The sequence below is a fragment of the Narcine bancroftii genome, chromosome 4, assembly GCF_036971445.1.
Source record: "Narcine bancroftii isolate sNarBan1 chromosome 4, sNarBan1.hap1, whole genome shotgun sequence".
NCBI classification, from domain to species: Eukaryota; Metazoa; Chordata; class Chondrichthyes; order Torpediniformes; family Narcinidae; genus Narcine; species Narcine bancroftii.
The window spans coordinates 97,375,815-97,398,715 of NC_091472.1; the positions used below are offsets into that span (position 1 = coordinate 97,375,815).

The 22,901-nt window shown below is 43.0% G+C and overlaps 1 protein-coding gene across 4 annotated transcripts in view; it reads left to right on the plus strand.

The window, feature by feature from the left end:
• filip1b (filamin A interacting protein 1b) overlaps positions 1 to 22,901 on the plus strand; it is a 265,621-nt gene that overhangs the window by 162,718 nt on the left and 80,002 nt on the right. For all 4 annotated transcript variants that reach the window (XM_069932128.1, XM_069932127.1, XM_069932130.1 and 1 more), the window contains one exon: positions 459 to 637. In XM_069932128.1, coding sequence (XP_069788229.1) covers positions 459 to 637 — 179 coding nt within the window. The remainder of the gene's footprint in view (positions 1 to 458; positions 638 to 22,901) is intronic.

Consider the following 22,901-nt stretch of genomic DNA (forward strand, 5'->3'; position numbering starts at 1 on the left):
TAATGTCTAAGGGTAATTTGGGGCATGTGAATATTGGGTCAAAATCCTGCTTGATGGAGATCACAGTTAATTGGTTGGTGAGATATATTGAGGTTCATTAGATGATTAATAGAACTGTTTAGGATTCTGGAAAAGATATTGACCATACTTGTGAGGTCATCAGCTTTTAGTGGCAGCAATAGGATGAGTTGATAGAATGGGCCATAGTGGTCTAAGTCTTCAGGGAACCTGATCTATATAATCTGCCATTCTTTTGTGGAGAAATTATATCCCAGCTCCATCCCGTTGGTGGAAGTGCGGGACCGAGTTTGCTGCAGTGATTGGCCGATGCTTAAATTCAAATTTGAAGAAATACCAGGTAGTGTTGAGTGGACTGTACAACCAAGAAAGTGTGCAGGCCTAATCAGTGGTGACCAGGTGGGTTCTGCTTGACTCAATGTTTTTTCTCTGTCCTGCAGTTGGACCTGCTGGTGGAGAAACACAGAGAAACCTATCGACGCATGTTGGAACAGCTGCTTTTAGCTGAAAAGTGCCACAGACGAACTGTCCATGAATTGGAAAATGAGAAGCACAAGCACACAGATTACATGAACAAGAGTGATGATTTCACCAACCTCCTGGAGCAGGATCGAGAGAGGTAGGAGAAAAGGCAACCATTCTGCTCAGTACATTGAGTGATACAATTAATTTGCCTGACCTTAGGACTTTATAATAAGCAAAACTAATTAACATAACAATTCACTACTGACAGGAACACATGGATTCCTGGAGAAACACTGCAGGTTGGTCACACAGCAAAGGGTTTAGTCCATTCAGAATGATAACTAAAATGGCATAGTTTATTATTGCTCTATCATATTAGACAGTGTGACTGTTCACTTGTGACTGTAGTGACGGCTACTCTGCTTACTGAATAACTCCACAACCAAACGGGTTGAGTTCAGTGAGCAAAACTGATTTACTGAGGTCTGCCTGGCTGTTCTTATTCTCCCAGCCTGGACCTGGCTGAGAACTGTGCCGTGGGTCCGGACGTCAACAGGGCATCACGTGGGCCGCAGAGTGTGGGCTTCTAAGCCTGGTGCTGAGGTTGGGAAGAAATCCATGATGACGCCATTTTGGCCGGCTGCCCTGCCGGGGGGCGTGATATGTGGGGCTGGTTCGTCTGCCTAATGGCGTGCCGCCACACAGCTCCCCCTCAGAACCAATGCCAATGTCCTTCTTTGGTGGGCCACATCGCTTCTTGGGCTGGGCCGCGACGACTGGTTCATTGGGGTCGAGGCGTGCTGGCTTCAATCTGTCCACAGTAAATAGTTCCCTCTTACCATTGATATCCAGTGTGAAGGTGGATCCTGAACACTGGATGACTCTGTACAGCCCTTCGTACGGTCTTTGAAGTGGGCGCTGTGGACGGGCTTCATCTGACGAAGACATATTCAGTGGAATACAACTCACTTGGGATGTAGGAAGCCTGTGTGCCAAGTCTGGATGGTGGTGGGGGTGTGAAGGAGTCCAACTAGGTCCGGGGGTAGGGAAGTAAACTGTGCGGTGACTGTTGAGGACTGTGAGGTGCATTGATAAACTCAATTTATCAATATAGACCAGCCACCGTAGACCAGCTCGACTGATGCCATCTGCAGGTCTTCTTTGTGTGTTGAGAGAATGCCCAGGAGTACCCAAGGCAGCTCATCCACCCAATCAGTGTTGGTGAGGTGGGCCATAAGTGTCAACTTAAGATGACGGTGAATTGCTCGACCAGTCCATTGGCTTGTGGGTGATAGACCGTTGTGTGATGCAGCTCAATTCCCAGTCTGTTGACGAGCTGTGCCCAGAGCGCTGAGGTGAACTGCATGCCTTTGTCGCTGGTGATGTGGGTCGGGACGCCGAACCGGGCAACCCAACCATTCAAAAGTGCTCAGGAGCAGGAGTCTGTGGAGGCATCTGGCATTGGAATTGCCTCAGGCCAGTGAGTGGTACGGTCTACCACCATGAAAAGGTAGCAGTTACCTTGGGAAATGGGTAAGGGGCCGACAATGTCCACATGTATGTGGCTGAACCGTTCTCGGACATGTTCGCCCTGCACGGGCACTCTGGTGTGCTTATGTAGCTTGGAAAGCTGGAAATGGGTGCAGGTCCTGGCCTAGTTTGCAATCTGCTTTCGAAGCCCATGCCAGACGAAGCGTTCTGCCACCATACGAACCGTGGACCTGATGGAAGGGTGGGAAAGGTCATGGATATGGTGGAAGACTTGTCTGCGCCACTGCTGGGGTACCACTGGTCGCAGGGTACCCATGGAGACATTGCACAGGACGGTATCGTCACCGAGATGAGTCGGGAGGTCCTGGAACCGCAGGCCTGTCCTGAAGGTCTGCTTCTCTTCATCAGACTTCTGGTCCCGGGCAAGCTGGTTGTAGTCTAACCTGGATGTCAGCGAGTAAATTGCCGGTCGGGAGAGCGCGTCGGCGACCATGTTGTCTTTCCCTGCCTTGTGCCGAATGTCGGTGGTTAACTCCGACACAAAGGACAGGTGGCACAGCTGGTGGGCTGACCAGGGATCTCTAGCCATAGTGAGCACCTGAGTGAGGGATTTGTGGTCAGTAAAAATGGTGAAAGGCCTCCCCTCCAAGAAATAGCAAAAATGATGCAGAGCGAGGTACATGCCCAGCAACTCACGGTCGAAAATGCTATACTTGCGCTCTGGCAGATGAAGAAGTCAACTGAAGAATGCCAGTGGTTTCCACTGTCCGTTAACCTGCTGCTCCAGGTCAGCACCAACGGTGGTGGTGGAGGCATCGACGGAGAGCGCCGTATGAAGGTCACTGCGCAGGTGGAAGAGCAGGGTAGCCTTCGCGAGGGCAGCTTTTGTGGCTTCAAATGCCCTGCTGGCCTCTGGAGTCCAGGCAAGTGTTTTGTCCTTGGCAGCGATGAGGGCAAAGAGCAGCTGCATGATGCTTGCAGCACCTGGAATAAATCAGTTGCAGAATTGACCATACTTGCGAATTCTAGTAGCCCCTTGAGGTTGTCTGGGCGCGGGAACTCTCTGATTGCAGCGACCTTCATAGCAGCTGGTATAGCTCCTTCGGCTGTGATGGTATAGCCCAGGAACTGGATAGACTCTTTCCCGAACTGGCATTTGGCCTGGTTGATTGTTAGGTCGGTCGGCCAGTCGGGAGAAGGGGGTGCGCAGGTGAGACTTGTGTTGTGCCCAGTCTCTGCTGGTGACAAGAATATCATCCAGATAAATGAACACAAAGTTTAAATCTCTGCCCACCGTATCCATGATGTGCTGGAGCGTATGGGCTGCGTTCTTGAGCCTGAAAGGCATTCGTAGAAATTCAAACAGGCCGAAGGGGGCGATGATGGCCGTTTTGGGGATGTCCTTGGGGTGCACTGGGATTTGATGATATCTGCACACCAGGTCGACCTTGCAGAACACCCTTGCACCATACAGGTTGGCCATAAAGTCCTGAATGTGAGGGATTGGGAAATGGTCAGGTACTATCGCTTCGTTAAGCCGTCGATAATCTCAGCAGGAGTGCCAGTGGACCAAGTGGAGCGGCGAGGCCCAAGGACTGTCAGAGTGTCGAATGATCCCTAGCTCCTGCTGATGCGAGAACTTCTCTTTCGCTATCTGGAGCTTATCTGGCGGGATCCGGCGTGCCTTGGCATGGACTGCGGGCCTTGGGTGGGGATATGATGAAACACCCCATGGCGTGGTGAGGCAGTGGAGAACTGCGGCTTGAGGAGGGACGGGAACTCATCCAGGATGCGCTAGAACTCGTCCTTGGGTTCACTGACCATGGCCATCTGTGGCTGCTCTGTGCGGGATGCATTGAGACGAGCGGATTGGAAGGTACAGGCATCAACAAGTCGCCTAGCTCAGGGGGTCAATCAGGAGTCCGTGGGCGAGGAAGAAGTCGACAATCAGGATGGAAGTTTGGAGAGACAAAACATTGAACCCCCATGAGAACTTCTGCTGGCCGAGCTGGAAGTAGACGGTCTTGGTACCATACATTCAGATCTCCGTCGAGTTGGTTGCACGGAGTGGGGCCATCGAGGCCAGATCCAGGACTCGATGGCTGTGGCCGGGATGACTCTGATCTGGGTCCCAGTGTCGTTGAGGAAGCGTAGGTTGCTGATTGCATCTCGCAGGTAGAGAAGGCTGTGTTCTTGGCCAGCTGCCGCAGCCATTAACAGCGGTCAGCCTGGTTGTTTCCCTGGAATGAGCAGGGCTGATGGCACTTCTGAGCCTTGGCTCCCAGCGCTGGTAGAAGAAGCAGAGGCCTGAAGTGGATGGCTTGCTTCTGGCTATGCTCTTTGAGGCCCCTGCAGGGGCCGAGTGTTCCTCCGCAGCACTAGAGAAACGCTTGGCGTGGCCATACCCAAGGTTCATAACCAGTTGGACTACTGAGTGCTCCGGGAATCATTCAAGCCATAGCTCCTGAGCTTTCTGAGTGACCTTCCTGGGATCATCAAAGCTCTCCTGGAACAGTAACGGCTGGATGTCTTTGGGCATATAGTCGAGGAAGATGGGCTCGAAGAATGGGCAGTTGGTGTGATCACCCATGAGCATGAGCATCTCATCCATCAACGTGATTGGAGTTCTGTCTCCCAAGGCGTCGAGGTGAAGCATCCGAGAAGCACGCTAGCGCCTGGAGAGGCCGAGGGAGCCTGTGAGCACCCGCTTGATGGTCCCATACTTGTCTTCCATAGGAGGGTGCTGGACGAGGTGCAGCACTCATTTGGCGGTGGCCTGGTCCAGGGCGGCGACCACATGATAAAACTTGGTCGTATCTGATGAAATCTGGCGGAGGTGAAACTGAGCCTCTGTGTGGCTGAACCAGATCTTTGGCTCCTGTACCCAGAAGTCAGGAAGCTTGATGGCAATAGCGTTGATCAAGGAGTCGTTCATATCGGGTTCAAAGGCGTTTGAACCTGTCGGGGTCACCAATGTAGCGATGGCTACTCTGCTTACTGAATAACTCCACAACCAAACAGGGGTTGAGTTCAGTGAGCAAAACTGATTTATTGAGGTCTGCCTGGCTGGTCTTATTATCCCAGCCTGGACCTGGCTGAGAACTGCACCATGGGTCCGGACGTCATCAGGGCGTCATGTGGACTGCAGAATGCGGGCTTCTAAGCCTGGTGCCGAGGTCGGGAAGAATTCCCCCAACGGTGCCATTTTGGCCGCTGCCCCGCCACATGCGTGACATGTGGGGCCGGTTCACCTGCCTAATGGCGTGCCACCACAATACAATCTTTTGGCAGAATTTTCTAAAAGTGGAAATCATTTAACTTTTGTAGGTCTCCTGTGAGTTTGACTTTCACTGTCAAGATGTTGATTTAACCCCCTCCATAAATCTTCGTCCGCGAAGCCAAGCCAAAGAAGACAAGAAACCACTTACATATGGATATAACTTACCCATTGAGTGTGATGACTTGTGCAGAGGGGTGGTACTAAAAATTAAAAATAATGTTCATTTTAATTTTAAAGTAGCCAGAGAGGGGAGATTTTGAATTTACTTGGAGGCAAGTGAGAACGATAGGAGATAAACAATTAAAACAAACATGCAGTAAATTGACAGTCGCTCTGCCATGAATTGGACATGGGTGAATATTTTGGATGTCTATTGATCCAAATTAAAATGAGTTTATTATAAACAGCAAAAATCAACAAGCAACTTAACCTGTTTCATCTAAGCTGATCCAAGATAGAAGAATTCCACGTTTATTTTGGTCATACTGTCCCATTCAGTATGGGACTTGAGAGACTGTAAGACAGGGCTACTTTGTGCTGAACATTTTGACACTCTGGCCCAATATGCCTTCAATTTATTGTGTGAAACAGGAACTCCATTATTTTACTGTGACCCACACTATTGAGTAGATTAGATAACTCAGCAATGTGCACCTCACACAAAGTTGGTCATTGGTAACATCAGCACTCATCTAACTACAAATCCTTTCCATCATCTCCAGATTCCCCTTCATGTTTCACGCCATCCACATATGGAAATAGGTCACCAATCCAAGTTCAAGTTTATTGTCACATGTATGCAGGGGTGCAGTGTTGCTGGAGCTCACTGGAGCCCTGCTCTAGCACCTCAGGGGGCAGCTCTGGTACCTCCTTGTCACTCCTTTTGGTGAGCGCTGGCACCTAAAAAAATTAGCACTACACCCCTGCATGTACTGAGATATGGTGGGAAAGTTTGTTTCGTCAGCAAACACAGCTGAGCAGTAAAAGCGTGGTACTGAGTGCATAGTGACAGGGATATAGCGAGCGATCAGTTAGTTCAAAGCATAGGCAACATCACTTGAGCGAGGATCATTCATGAATCTGATAACAGTGGGAAAGAAACTGTCATCAAATCTGCTGCCTTCTGATCTCACACTCGTGAATCTTATTCGTGAAGGGAGGAGGGTCGAGAGAGAAGAGGTAGGATTTTCATATAGAAAATCAGAGAAACGCAGAAGTTGCAGATGCCGAAATCTTGAGCAAAGGATTGCTGGAGGAACTTAGGAAGTCAGACAGCATCCATGGGTTGAAATGATGAGCCACATTTTGGGTCTGAACCCTTTGTCAAGACAAAGATAAAATAGGTAAAATTACACAAAAAAGGGGAAAGGATCTGGGGAGGGGACTAGAGGGAATGGAGTATAGGATATAAGGTCTGGGAGGTGTAGAGACAGGCAGAGAGAGAAAAGTTGGAGAGAGAGAGAAAAATATATAAAGTTCAATAGTAGATAAAGAGATCAAACAGTGAAACCAGATGGGGGTTGGAGTTACCTAATCAATGTTTGTACCATTATGTTTAATGCTGTCCAAGAAGAATAGAATGTATTGTTTCTCAAGTTTATGTTTAGCTTCTCCCTGACAATGGATGAGGCCGAGGTCAGATGCGTCACTGTGGGAATGTTTGGGGGAGGTGAAATGTTCATTTGCAGGAAGCTGAAGTTTAGTACCACAAGCAGAGCGAAGGTGTTTGGCAAAGTGGTCACCCAATCTGTGTTTGGTCTCACCAATGTAGAGAAGGCCACACTGGGAAGGTTTGGTTGTGGCCCAAGATTGAGGTGAGGGAGGAGATGTTGGGACAGGTTTTGCATTTCCTGATGTTATGGTAGGAAATGCCCAAGAGGGTGGGAGTTTGGGTGGGAAGGCAAGAGTGCACTCGGGAGTCTCAGAGAGAGATCCCTGTGAAAGTGGATGGGGTGGAGAGTGGAAGATGAGGCGAATAGCTGGATCATGCTGAAATATGTGGAAGATAATGTAATGGATACAGAGGCATGTGGGGTGGAAAGTGAGAACCTGAGGGACTCTGTCCTTGTTCTGCCTGGAAGGAGGTGGAATGAGAGCAGAAGTATGAGAAATAGAGGAGATACAGTTCCATGCTTTATCAGTGACAGTAAAGGGGAATCCACATTTATTAAAGAAAAGGGACATTTTGGATGCCCTTGAGTGGAAAATTTTATCCTGGGAAAAGAAGAGCAGAGGAGGAGGAATTGGGAGAAAAGGATGGTGTCGTTACAGGGACAGGAAGCAAAGAGGAATAATCCAGGTAGCTAGGAGAGTCAGTGGATTTGTCCATTGATAATTTATTCCCTGAAATGAAAGCAGAGGGGTCAAGATAAACGAAAAAGCTATCAGAAACAGTCCAGGTGAATTTAAAGGCTAGGTTGAAGTCTTTTAACATGTTGGCTTTTTCATTGTTGCTTGGTCAAAACCCTGGAACCTTAGAATCAGACCATTCTTCCTTGCCTATCCACATTAACTACTGGGCACCCTTAATCCCATCACACAATATTTGGACCACAGGCCACTATGCCTAACTGATTCAAGTGCTCAACTAGATATCTCTTAACTGCTGCCGGCGACCCATTTTCCTCCACTCTCTCACGCTAGATGTTCCAGGTACTAACCACTCTCTGGGTGAAGATGCCCCCCCAAACTCCCCACTCAGATACACTCTGGATCTCTTACCCCTTACCCTAAATCTAGTTTTATATCTTTTTGATATTGGGAAAAGATTTCTGCAGCCGCTCATAATTTTATATAGCTCAACATTATCCCCTCCTAACCTTCTCTGCTCCCATGGAGAACAACCTACCCTCAGCAGTCTCTCCTCATAGGTGACTGCTCTATCCCAGGCAATGTTGTGGTGAATCTCCTATGCACCCTCTGCTTCTCTACCACATCTTTCTGATTGACCACACATGTTCAGGAAATGCCTTGTTACCACCTTCCCAAGGGCAATTAAGAATATGCTGTACATGCTGCCATTCTGACAATGCCCACATCTTGAAAAATGAACAAATAAAATTTGCTAGCATTTCAAATCTATCCCAGAGGATCTTCAAAGGATAGAAAATAAATCTGAGTGAAATGCTGTGAACTATCTCCATCATATACAAGTGTGCAGTGTGAGCAAAGAATTTTTTTTTGTAGTATTACATCCATTATCATCAATTTCTTTTATTAACTTTATTCTTTCAATGTGCTTTCAACAAGTTTCAACCAGCACAAGAAGCTCATGTGTTTGACGTTAAAGTTAAAAGTATATTGAAATATCACTCCAGTTGAATGGTAGCACATGTTAATGGTCAACCTGCCACCGAGGTAAATGTAAAAGGAGCTGATGAGGAGCTGGCTTCCTGTCATAGTCATATATCTACTTTTACACTCTATGTTCAGATCTGCTGTGACTATAGGAAGGATGACATTATGTTGGAAAGGATGCAGAGAGGTTCACCCGATTGTTGATAGGACTGCAGGGCAGCATAGGCTAGGTAGGAGTTTTCTGCTTGGAGCATGAGGTTAAGGGATGACCTTATGGTGGTTTATAAAATCATGAGATGCTAAGGGGTGACATGAAATTATGAGGGTCATGGATTTAGTGAAAGTTCGGAGTCTTTTTTTCCAGAATAGTATGGGGGGAATACATTTAAGGTGAGAGTGGAGAGATCTAATGGGAAGACATTGGGGCAGATTTGAATAGGAAGTGTTTAGGATGCAGCCAATGGGACAAGCCAGAAGCCACAGTAGTCGACATGGATGAGTTGGGCGGAAGGGCCTGTTCTGTACTGTATAACTCTATGACTCTCAATGATTGCTTTAGAACTGTTTTCACTCAGCTAAGGTATCGCATTCCCAATGCTCACTTTTGCTCCAGCGCTGGCCTAAGGCTTCACTACATACAACATATGGATATCAGTGATAAATATTCATTATTTGCCAACTTTTCCAGGATACAACTTAATTTTAATGTTCTACAGATTTGGAGGTGAAAAGAATGACTCTTGTGTCTGATGGTTTAGTCGTGATTCTATAATTTGGATGTTCGATCGTCTTTATCATTGACACTGTAGTGAAATTTCTGTCAGTGTACAGGTGTGTTATTTCACCCACATCGACACCCATCCTTATTCAGGCTTGTAAATATTATACTGTAGTCTGTTACCTCTTAGAACATTGAGCAGTGTAGCACAGGAACAGGCCCTTCTGCCCACCATAATCTGTGCTGAACATGAGGCATCTCCCCGGACAAGGTCTATATACTCCCATTTCCTGCCTGTTAATGTGCTGGTCTAAGTGTCTCTTAAATATTGCTATCGTATCTGCTTTCACCACTTCCCTGGTGGTGTGTTCCAGGCATCTATCATACTTTCTGCAACGAAAATTGCCTCATAAATCTCCTTTGAACTTCCCTCCTCTCACCTGAAAGCTATACTCTCCAGTATTTGACATTTCCACCCTGGAAAAAAAGACTGTCTAACTGATCTACTTCTCTCATAATTTTATAAACTTCCATCAGGTCACCCCTCATATGGACATCAGTGATAAATATTACTTATATGCCAACCTTTTCCAGGGTACAACTTAATTTTAATGTTCTACAAATTGGGAATTGTATAGAATGACTCTCATGTCTGATTGTTTGATCGCGATTCCATATTTTGGGATGTTTGATCGACGTTATCATGTCGCTGCTGTGAAATTTCTGTCAGTGGATCCCAAGTTTGTTCATGCTTTCATTGTAGCTCATACCCTTTAATCCAGGCAATATCCTGGTGAATTGCTTCTGCCCACTCTCCAAAGCCTCCACATCCTTCCTACATTGTGGCAACCGCAGTGGTACACAATGATTCAAATGTGTCCTCACAAACGTTTCATAAAGCTGCAACATGACTCTGACTTGAATACTCACATTCTATTGCACCTAATGCCATTATAAATACATGGATGACCATATATACTGTTAGTTCTAGGTGTTATGTTGCATGAAAATGCAAATTCCTTTTGAGGTGCACAATTCCTTTGTGGTTTCTTTAAAAACATATAAAGCTTCGATGTTTCACTTTTTAGGCCAACAAAGTGTTCTCACTTATTTATCACTGTTTAAATTTTCTGTGCTATAGCCAATTAAAATATCAGGAAGAGAAAACAGATAAGGAGTGGCACAACGTAGCAGTTATCACAATACTATTACAGCACCAGCATCCCAGATTCGAATCCAGCGCAGTCTGTAAGGAGTTCGTACACTCTCCTCAAGGGTTTCCTCTTGGTGTTCCATTTTCTCCCACTATCTAAAAATGTAGAAGGTTTATAGGTCAATTTGTATATTTGGGCGACACAGTTTGAGGGCTGGAAGAGCCTGTTAGAGTGCTGTAACTCCAAAATTAAAAGAAAATAAAATGTGCACTGTGTAAATATATGGCATACATTTTATGCCATTAATGATGACAGATTTTAAAAGGTTTCCTTCTGGTAGTTTTAAGCATGATTGTGCTACATTCTGCTCAATGCTGAAAAGCATGAATCCATAGTGATGTCTACTCATGTTGAAAGACCAGGACCTTTGGCTCTGAAGTCTCATTCCCACCATGCAGTTTGAGATACGGGCAGATGCGCTTTCCCCTCAGGAATGCACAAACACGGCTCCAAGCAATGCATGATTGCACATTCCTTTCTGCTGTTGTCATTCTGGCTCCTCTCCTTATGGTGTAATGTTAGGTCCCAGTCATTTCTGACAGGAAACACTGGTCTGTAACCAATAAAAGTAAGTTGTTCCTGCCCTCTCTCATCACACCTTTCACAGTCATTAATCATCTCAGGTTTTTTTTTTAAAAAGGGTTCATTCTGTAGTTTTTCCTGAAGTACCAAGTACTGTACCATTTCTCTCTTTTTTAGTACTGAGAAGTTTGAGACATTGTGGCAGAAGAAAAGTAGTGGGACAAATTTTGTTGATAAAATGATGGTGCTCTCAAATTTATAAATTATTCAACATCTTCAGGTGAGGAGGGGATGCACTATTAAATATTCTAAGTGATGCAGTTTGAAATAAGTTGTGCTGTTCACTGGTAAATGTAGATAAATACTGTCTTTATTTTGAAAAAGCCAAGTTTCTCTTTAATTGCTTCTGAAGTTGCAATTAAACTTGCAGTGAAGTCTTGACATTGCAACTGTCCATACAAGTTACAGAACTTGTTCCTTGTTAGCGTTGTTTTAACAGTCTGCCAAATATCTTCCCTGGATAATGCAATTTATACATTTCAGTCCTGCAGGTTTTGAAACTTACATTAATTTTGAAAATAGCAAATATTAAAATTTGCACTTTCTTATTATTTTTGTTGCTCTGATGAAATATTGAGTCTATTTCTCTCACCACAGAAGCTGTTTGATCTATCAAATATCTCCAAGCTTTCCTGTGTAACAAGCACAGATGCAATTCTCACTAATAGCCGGTAATTTGGATGTTCTCTTTGCAGCAGTACACCCTTTTGAAGGGGCAATGTCTTCACCAAGCAGAGGAATTTAGATATTCATACCAGCGCAGAATTGAAATGCAAGCTGTGAGGGATAGGAAAGTAGCATAATCAGAAAGAAATTCAGAGCTGAGAAAACTGTCAGCAAAAGCGAAACCAGCATTGTGCCAGCCAAAATCACGTAAATGTGGCTTTAACCAATTCTGCCATATTTCTGAGGCATTTGTTATCTTGAATGGAGTTATTGACGCGGGGCTTTGCCACACCTGGCACTGATTTACTGGTGTCCAGTTTGCTTATATGACATCAACAGAAGGGCAACACCAAAAATATATCTCCAGAGAGGGCTTCAGCCACAATTTTCTCAACAATGGCAATCTCTTTGCGACAGATAAAGCAGCTTATAATTTTGTGAAGGCTCAAATTCAGTGTTGTTTAAAGCATCAGATACATCTATTTTTAAATTTTATTTACAACACAGTAGAAACTGATTCTGGCCATTTAAACCCATATCATTCAATTACACCCAAATTAATCTACATTTTCCATATGTTTCAGAAGGTGGGAGGAAACTGGAGCACCTGGAGGAAACCCATGCAGATATGGGGAGAACATAAAAACTCCTTACAGACAGTGGCGGATTCAAACCTGGGTCGCTGGTGCTGTAGTAACATTGCATTAACCAAGCCACCCACCCTTTGATCGCAGCAGAGAGCTGCCCAACTGTCTGCAAGTCAAACCTCAAGTGGACTGAACCAAAGTGGGACTTCCCAAGTTCCCCAAATACTAGAAGTAGCCCCTCCCTGAAAAAAAATGGGCCTCAGGTTCTTCATATGTGAAATAAGTTTAAAAATAGGAGAAAAGCAGGTGGATCCAAAAGCCATCTCCATCTTTTCTCATGGCTCTAGCTTCAAAAGGGGCACCCACAGTACAACCAGCACTCTTCCAGCTCCTGGGGAGTGCTGTTAGGGAATGAAGGCACATTACAGTGATAGGAGGGGAGGGGATGGACAGCACCTTTCTCAGCCTGCCAAGGGACAGGGTGTCCAGGAGGTAGCATCACTGTGCAAAGGAAATTTGAGAGAGGTTTGCCAGGGAGGTATCTGTAGGGCTGTGTGTGCCCTGTGTTAATGCCGATACTTTGGGAGCCCCGTACTGCGGACAAATGCCCCTTCATATATAAATGGCATTTACAGATAATTATATGTTTCTCCCTTTTGTTGATTTCTGCAGAAAAGTATCCTGTGTAGGCCACAGGGGTCCTGAGGTAAGGTTTTGATAGTGGGAATTGGCAGGTGGTATTGACTGGTTTTGAGGGAAGTGCCAAGCCCAATGTTTGGTTGCCTGTTTTTCTCAGGTAAACATAAAGATAAGCTCACATAAACACGTTGCTCTTAAATTCAAAGTCAAGATCACTTTGAACTCCTTTGGATAATAGTTGGAACTCTCAAGTAACTTGTATCTGGTAAATTTATGGCAGAGAAATTCTGAATGGCTCTTACTCCTGTTTATTGCAAATCCTCAGTAATTGACAGGATAAGTTATCTGAACTCTGGGCAGGTGAATGGGCAGACCAAAGGTTAACAACTGCAATGGAATAACCAGAAGATACACTTGATTATCAGGAAGCACTCAAAAAATTGTTTTGGACTCATTTGGCAAAGCAATACCTAATGTCACCATTAGGGCTTAGGACCAGTTTCCTGGTCTGCCATTGGCCATTGCAGGTATACAAGTTAAATAATGTTGCTGTTACTTTGTTTTAAAAGCTCTCTCTGTAACTTTGCACCCTGGACAGTGTTTCTACTGCTGTTTTAGGAAAGGGTTGACTCGCTAGACTGAACTTCTTCACTATGCCTTGAATAAACCTAAACTCGAGAGAGCACTGAATTGGAGCTTGAGGAGCATGATGTCCCACTGGATGCCTTTGGGAAGAGGGTGAGGAAAAGCCCTGTCCTGTCGCTGCCAATTGATTCATGGACCTAATTTTGGAATAAATTTAGTGAGCCAGTCAAGCATTCTGATGCAGCTCAGTACCAGAGTAGAGGTGGGGTAGCAATGTTAGCATGTGCATTATTTATAGCACGTCCATTCCAGATCTGACCAGTTACAAAGTGTTTTCAGTTCAGGATGTGTCATGAACTTCCAAGCATTAGTGAGAAAAATACGTGTGGTAAACCACTGTAATGTATAATTATCTGGTCAAGCAAGCCTATTGGCCATTTATACCCGTGGCCCCTCACCTCAGGCTCCTGTGTAAAGATGGCTGTTCCACAGCCCCTTGCAACTCAGTGCAGGACAACCGAAAGGTAAGGATATGCTATGTTCTCAAGTGAATTAAAGCCTATTGGTTTCTCCACAATAGTCTCCTGAGTGATTGATGGTGCATCAATACGTTTTCAGTTTATAAGTGAAAGCAATTTTAAAATATTTTTTCAGGTGTGGTGTGGTTCTTGGATATTAGAGTAATCTGTCAAGCCATGAGAAGAAGTGGGTAATTCTAACTTTGTGGTATGACTTCCCACATTTGTCAGGGGTAGTGTTGGAAGCAGATGAGGTAGTATAAAATAAATGGGCAGTGCTGCCATGATGGTGAGTGAGGAGCAGAGACACAGTGCTCATCTGCAGGGTTCTACTATCCGTCCTAATCCTGACAGTTCTGTACAGGCCTGGTGGGGAGCCGACAAGGCTTTTCTTTTAAATCCTGCAACCATGGGCTCTGTGCCCAAGATGGCAGCAACTATTCTGGATAACATACCATGAGGGGTAGCAGACCTCTGGGGGAGCAGCAGACTGGCACTGGACATCAGAAATGGGGAGAAGCAGAGGAGATGACTTGACAGGGAAGATAACTGTGGCAATGGACCAGTGAGGGGCTCAATGTCAGACAAACATTGAAGTATATCATGTATATTAATTACATTTTTAATGGATGATTACGTGACAATAAAAGGAACCTTGAAAGTTTAAGAGGCCTCTAGATAGACCCATGAATGGATGGATGTGAATCATATGCAAGTAGCAGAATTTTAGTTTAATTTGAGCATCATGTTCAGGGCAGATATCATGGAGCAAAAGGCCTGCTCCTGTGTTGTACTGTTCTATGTTGTTCCCCAACACCCCTTTTTGATTCTCTGTTGCCATCTGGAAGAGTGTGACTTCCAATAAATGTGGATGTTTTCTATGAACCGATGCTGACGCCTTGAATGTGCAAATCACAACCCTTCGGCCATGACATCATACAGGATTTCGACCCAATATTGATAAAGCAATTTAAGTATTTTTTTAAGACCAGACAGTGTGGGATTTAGAAGGGAACACATTAATGGAATGGTTTATATGAAGACCTCACTCCTGTTTAACTCTTATTTCCCAGTTTTCAACATACTAGCTGTGGAAAGATGAGAAACAAACTGAAATTGTCTACAATTGGCACAGTGAACTCCAACGATACTGATGGTGATACTGATGGTGCTGGTAAAATTGATCTTCACCTACAGAGCTTCACATTCTCTTAGTGACTTCCCGATTTTAAGGATCCATCTCAAGCTGATTAAAATCCTGTCTGATCTTGGGCATTATCTTCCTGCCTTGTGCACAGCATTTTTTTTTCATTCAATTGTGTACATTTGCCTAGAAATTGGATTGCAGTACATTGGTCTTTATGTCACAAGGTGTTGAAAAATCAATTGTTTTTGAGAGCAGAACACAATAACACCATTGTGCAGTCTGAGTGGTGGAACTCCATGCGCCTTTCCCTTCACAATTCCAGGATGTGCAGATCATCCATTTTCTCTGTTGGATGCTCATGTAATGATGTAAGTCCTTCTGCAACACTCACTTGGAGCTTTGCCAGGAGAATTAAATCATGTTGATCCAAATCAGGCCAGCCGTTTGGTCAGATCCAGCAGAACCATGTTCTCATGACACATTTTGCTCCTTAGCTGTGCAATTTAAAGGGCCCCTCACACATTTGGCTCACACATCACATGACACACTTGTTCTTGGACAATCCACCTTTCCTGTTAGGCATCATGGTCAGAACTGAATATTGATCTTGAGCAATAGAGGTGTCCTCTCCTGTCTCAGTTCCAACCACTTCAGCAGGGTGTGGCTGCATAGAGAACTAAAAACTCATCAGGACCTGTGGAGGATTCCACTGCCTGTAATGCACATTGCAATCCAATCAACTCAGCCCTCGAGGTGACAAAGGAGGAGCACGAGGAGAAAGGGGATGATGAGATGGAGGAAGAGACGAGGATCAATATTAGGCACAGAGAATGCAAGGCCAGGAGGAATTGGTGAAAGGTTCTCCTGAACACCCACTCTATTTGTGTGTCTCAGTCAGGGTGGGATTTCAAGGCCCGTGCAAGAACATTTATTTTGTTTGACTATCATAGTAACTTTATCTCTTTTCCTTTTAACTCAGAAGGATTTCACATGGAGAGAAGATTCTTTTTTTGTCCTCAGAATGTTTCAAGTTAAAAGCATGAAAGGGTAAACGTGAGGTGAATGGATATGACAAGTCCAAAAACCAGATGCAGAGAGAATCCACAGTAAATGGTGGGTGTGGATCGTTCTTAACCTTCATTGCTTCAAGGATCAGCACAGTCATTAAACACAAGGTCACCTCAGCATTCACCCATCACACCTGTGGTTCCTGGCATCCCTCAGCAAGAACAGGAGCAAACTCCCATGACATTCTGCTGACTCCATTAAAGATCCTTCCAGATTCAGTTCCATGAACCCATTAGAGATACTGGAAGTAGCTGCCTCAGAGGAACATAAAAACATTAGAAGCAGGAGCAGGAGTAGGCCATCCGTCCCGTCGAGCCTGCTCTGCCATTCAGTGAGATCATGATGCTCTGATGGTAGGCTTATCTCCACCTATCTCCCTTTTGCCCATATCCCTTAATTCACTACTAAGTAAAAATCTATCCAACCTTGTTTTATATATTTATTTACTGAGCTTCAATGGGCAGCGAATTCCACAGATTCACCACCCTCTTGGAAAAGCAGTTCCTCCTCATTTCCACCCTGAATCTTGAGGCTATGACTCCAAGTTCTAATCTCCCTCCTCAATGGAAACAACTTACCTACCTCTATCTTATCTATGCCTTTCATAATTTTATGCATTTCTATAAGATCCCATCTCATTCTTCTAAATTTCAGCAAGTATAGTCCCTGATGACTAAATCTCTCCTCATCTCTGGAATCAACTTGGTGAACCTTCTCTGCACCACCTCCAAGGCCAGTACATCCTTCCTCAAGTAAGGAGACCAGAACTGTACCCAGTTCTCCAGATGCAGCCTCACCAGTACCTTGTACAGTTGCAGCAATACCTCCCTGCTCCTAAAGTCAATCCCTCTTGCAATGAAGGCCAACGTTCCATTTTCCTTCTTGATAGCCTGATGCACCTCCAAACCAACCTTTTGCAATTTGTGAACAAGCCCTTCCAAGTCTCTCTGAATGGCAGCATGCTACAATCACTTTCCATTTAAATTATATTCTGATCTTCCATTTTTCCTTTCAAAGTGAATAACCTCACACTTACCAACATTATACTCCATCTGTCAGGCTCTTGTCCACACTTAGTCTCTCAGCAGACTCTCTGTATCCTCTGCACAATTTGTTTTTACACCTAATTTAGTGTCATCGGCACACTTAGATACACTGCACTCTATCCCCTCTTCCAGATCATGAATGTACATCATGAACTGTTGTGGGGCCAGCACTGACCCTGTGGCACCCCACTCACTGCTGATTGCCAACTAGAAAAACACTCCTGTATCATAATAAATGTCTAAGATCCAAGTTACCCTGTTATAGAATTGCCAGTAAAAATTTAAATTTAATTTAGAGATACAGCATGATGATATGCCCTTCCAGCCCATGAGCCCGTGCCACACAAATGCACCAATGTGAGACCAATTAACCTGCTAACTCCTTATGTCTTTGTTGAACTAATACCAGTTCTAACCATATTAGGCAATTGGTCAAGAATTTATTGGCCAATATTTGCATGGAGTTGCACACATTGGATGCAACACTAAGCTGTTAAACTTATGATGCAGTAAAATGCAAATGGAAACAAGCCAGGAATACTCAGTGAACCAGGGCAGCACCTCTGCAGTGCTTTAATACAAATAATGCAGTTTTGAGCTTCTAAATCCCAGGGAATAACATTGATGTGAGTGGAATGTAGGCATTGATACCACAGGATGTAAACTTCATTTACTTATCTCATTTATATCTGGAAGAAAATGGTGCAATTAAATAGTCAACTGATAACAGGCAATTGAAACCAGGAACACTTGACTGTGTTACTGAAATCAAACTGGCAGAAGGAATGAATTCTGAAGAACTGCTTGCCTTGGACACTAATAAATGTAAGCATCTGAACATGTATTACAAGCTAGGAGCATATGTCATAAACCGCTCCTCATTTCCCATGCTCCCTGTAGGCTCACCAGGGGCTTGCTTTCCTGCCTTCCCTGAAACTCACTCATGCTCCTTTTCTTGCCTTCCCAGTAAACTCAACTTGCTGAGGCCCCATTTCCCATAATCCCTGTAAACTTAAAATCCCCACGGCTCCATTTTCCATGATCTCCGTAAACTCACCAGGCCCCATTTCCCATAATTCCCATAAACTCACCAGGACCCCGTTTTCCATGATTCCTGTAAACCCACCAGGGCCCCATTTCCTGCACTCCCTGTAAACATCCCAGGTTAATTGGAAAAGTAATTATATTTCCGTGGATCATCTAAAAAGGTGTGATTTAAAACCTGTTGGGATATTATTAGGAATTACTTCCAATGGTTTGGAAAATTAGCCAGTCAATGCTGCCAAAGTCCGGAATGTGTGGAATTATTGGAGCTTAATGGTACTCTGATATTAATGAAAGATCAATGAATTCGAGATGACACATCCATAGCTAATGATATAAAATCAGATAATATATATATATAAGCAGTCATTTAAAAAAATACATGGGATCAAAGGACTATGCTGGATTAGGTTTAAGTTTGATTAACAGGGAAAAACAGAGAGTAGATGATTTTTGAGTTGGGAGGTTGTGAGTGCTGGTACCCAAGCAGTTCATAATCTATAGGGGATTGAGTATAATATACCCAAGGTTTTCATGATACAAAGCTGATGGCAGAGTGAAATATAGAGGATGCAGAGCGACTTCAGGTGGATATACACACCCCCAAGTGAATAGGCTATGAAATATAGTGTGACAAAATATGAAATCATCCATATAAAAACTGAAAAAGCAGTGTATTTTTTTAAAGATTGTGATGTGTTCATGTTGAGAGGATCCTGGGTTTCATTGTATATAAATTTCTACATAATAAAGAAACAATTGGGAAACTGAAATGTGTTAGGCTTTGTTGCTAGAGGGCCCGAGTATAGTAGTGAAGACATCATAACTGCAATTATATCGGGTTTTTGTTAAGATTACATCTGGAATTAATTTAATTTTGAGATACAGCTTGGTAACAGGGCCTTCAGGCCCACCAGCCCTTGCTGTTTAAGCCTACAAACCATCATACAATATTTGGAGGGTGAGAGGAAACCCACGCAGATACAGGGAGAACATATAAACTCCTTACGGAGAACACAGAATTTGATCATGGGTCATTGGTGCTGTATCAAGAGGGAGGATATGATACATAAGGTTTCATTTTATGTGGATAATTTATTAGTTTATATTTATATTTCTGATCCTAAGAAAGCTATTCCTTTTATGCTGTCCCTTCTTTCTGAATTCAGTAGTTTTTCGGGATATTTTAGTAGGCCGAATGGTGCAGCATAGATCAACTGGCTCGTGGAGGTCTGAGCCGGCAGCAACAGGAAGCCTAGTAGCGTCGAGCTTGCTGTCAATCATCCCAGAGGATATCACTTCCGGGCTAAGTGCCACAAAGGCCGTTGGGAATGAGGGTGCTTTAAAAGCACACACCAGAGTCATGTAAGAGAGTTGATCCTACTCAACTCTGGTAACCGGTTGGCATTTAGTTAATCTCTAAATGACTATAGTATAAATTAAATCTTTATAAGAGTGAACTTTTTCCTATTAATAATCAAGACTATTTATATGATCAAATACCATTTAAATTTTTCAGAAACCAATTTACTTATTTGGGTATTAAAATTACGAGAAATTTTCAGGATCTGTATAAATATAATGGTCTCCCCTTGACAAGTGCTTTCCAGATGGTCTCTGATGACACTATCATTAGTTTGTCGTATTAATGCAATTAAAATGATAATTTTACCAAAGTTTTTATATACTTTTCAACCAGTGCCTTCCTTCATCCTCAAAATATTTTTTGACAAGGTAGACTCTAAGATATCTTCTTACATTTAGAATAATGAAAATCCTAGATTGAGCAACTTTTGAAACAAGAAAGATGGAGGAATGTGCCCAATGTACCACCTTGCTCTCCCTAATTTAAGATTTTATTATTGGGCTATTAATATCATATATTAACTTTTGGATTTATTATTTGGACATACATGAATGTACTTTATGGGTAGATTTAGAGAAGAATTCAGTTTGGGGATACTTGTTGGCCTCATTGGTGAGAACCTCTCTACCAGTATTAATTAGTAGACAAGATCTTAACTCAGTTCTTAAGCATACAATAAGTATTTGGTTCCAGTTTGTTAAATTGTTTGAGTTTAATAATTTTGTTTTATCTAGTAAAATGCATCTTAATTTCTTTTTTAAAGCATCAAAGGAGTAATAATCTTTTAAAACCTATTTGCAGGAAACTCCTTAATGTCTTTCAATCAATCAGCAGACTAATATGATTTGAGCAAAGCACCATTTTTTAGGTATTTGCCAATTAAGGACTTTCTGCGAACTTTACTTCCAAATTATCCTTCTACTTACCCATCTAATATGTTAGATGCCCTTTTTCAGGTGCATCCACTTCAAAAAGGATTAATAGCTACAATATAGAATCGGTTCCTTAACTTGCAGCTGATATCCAATGATAAAATTAAAGGTCCTTAGGAATTGGAATTCCAAGAATTGCTTCTGGACGATCAATGAGATCATATTTTTTGATTAGTAAATACTTTATCCATTTGTGCTCATCATTCCTTGGATTCAGTTCAAGGTGGTACATTGGGCACATATGTCTAAAGATAAGTTGGCCTTTTATTTTCCCCATGTAAACCCTACTTGTTATAGGTGCAAAGTTGAGATAGCCACTTTAACTCATATGTTCTGGTCATGTTCAAAGCTAGATTATTTCTGGAAAGGTGTCTTTGAAACTCTAAAAAAACCTCTAGGATTAGAATTACAACCAAATCTATTAACAGCTATTTTTGGAACGATGCCAGCGGAGACTGGCCATGTGCCTGTTTCCACATAGCGAATAATTGCCTTTTCAACATTATTGGCTAGAAAAGCCATATTACTTAAATAGAAGAATCCAAACCCACCTACTCTACTTCAATGGCTCTCTGCCGTCAGATCATGTGTAAGTTTGGAGAAAATTAGGAGTCGGACATTTGATACATCTTTTAAATTTGAAGAAGTTTGGCGACCATTTATTCAATATTTCCATATAGTTTAAGAATCATAATTTTATACTGGATTCTCTCCTAGTTTCTTCTGGTAAATTTTGTTTTAACCAGGAAACCCTTGGTTTTCCCACTTGACTCCAGAATGAACTGCCCAGTCCCTCTTTTTTTTAGATTAGTTAGAGGGGATTTAGCAATAATTTTTTTTAAAAATTTTCTCTTTTTTCTTTCAATTTTACAAGAGGAGAAGAAATTTATGGTTAATATATATTTGTTAAATACTAATATGTTCTTATTCTTACACACTTGTAAATCGCGAATGTATTGTAACCCTCCTCTTGTGTATATTTCGATATAACTCTATAAACAGATTGGAAAAGGAGACTGCTGGAGGAACTCAGCTAGTCTCACAGCATCCTTAGGAGATTAAAAAAACATTAAATGGCCCTACCTCATAATGCTTTATTTTTATTTCATCCGTGTGTCTGTCTAAGAATCTCCTAAATGCCCCTATTGTTCCAACCTCCACCACCATCCCTGGCACTGCACTCCAGGCACCCATTACTCTCTGAGTAAAAAATGTACCCGGATGTCTCTCTTAATCTTTCCTCCCTTCTCTTTGTACCTATGTCCTCTGGTGTTTGCTACTGGTGCCCTGGGAAAAAGGTGCTGGCTGTTCTCCTTATCTATGACTCTAATAACCTTGTTATCCTTTCATCCTTCTTTGTTCCAAAGAGAAGAGTTCCAGCTCTGCTAACCTTGCCCCATAAGACATATTTTCCAATCCAGACAACATCCTGATAAATCTCCTCTTCACCCTCTCCATAGCTTCCACATCCTTCCTGTAATGAGACAACCAGAACTGAACTCAATATTCAAAGTGTGGTCTCACCAGAGATTTATAGAACTGCAACATTCCTCCACGACTCCCAAACACAATCCCCCATTAATGAAGCCCAGCATACCAGAGGCGTTCTTAGCTATTCTATCAACCTATGTGGCAACCTTGGGAGATCTATGAATTTGGACCTCAATGTCCTCTGCTCTTCTACACTGTTATGTATCCTACTATTAAGCATGTTCTTTGCCTTCAAGTTTGACCCTCCAAAATGCATCATCTCACATTTATCTGGATTGAACTCCATCTGCCACTTTTCCGCCCAGCTCCACATCCCATTTACATCCTGTTATAACCTACAACCTTCAACACTATCCACAACACCTCCAACCTCCAATCATCCACAAACATCCTTCTAATTCTTCATCCATAATAATAATTCTTCAATAACAATAATAATAATTTTACTTTAAAATTAATTAGTTGAATGCTTTGAGACATGAGGAGATTATGATGAGGTGTGATATAAAGGAAGCTTTTACCTTTATGTTACTCATACTGGAGTAATAAAACTTAATTTGATTACATCCAACAGGAAATCCCATACATTATATATGAACATGTTGTGATTTGACAAATATAACTCAATGCTCTGTGATCCAACAAATTGTTACATTTTAGCAGTCATTAAAATATCTAGATCTCAAGAGACCATATTGCCAGAGTACGAGGTTCAGTTTGAAAAGTGAAAACTTAATACAATCCAAA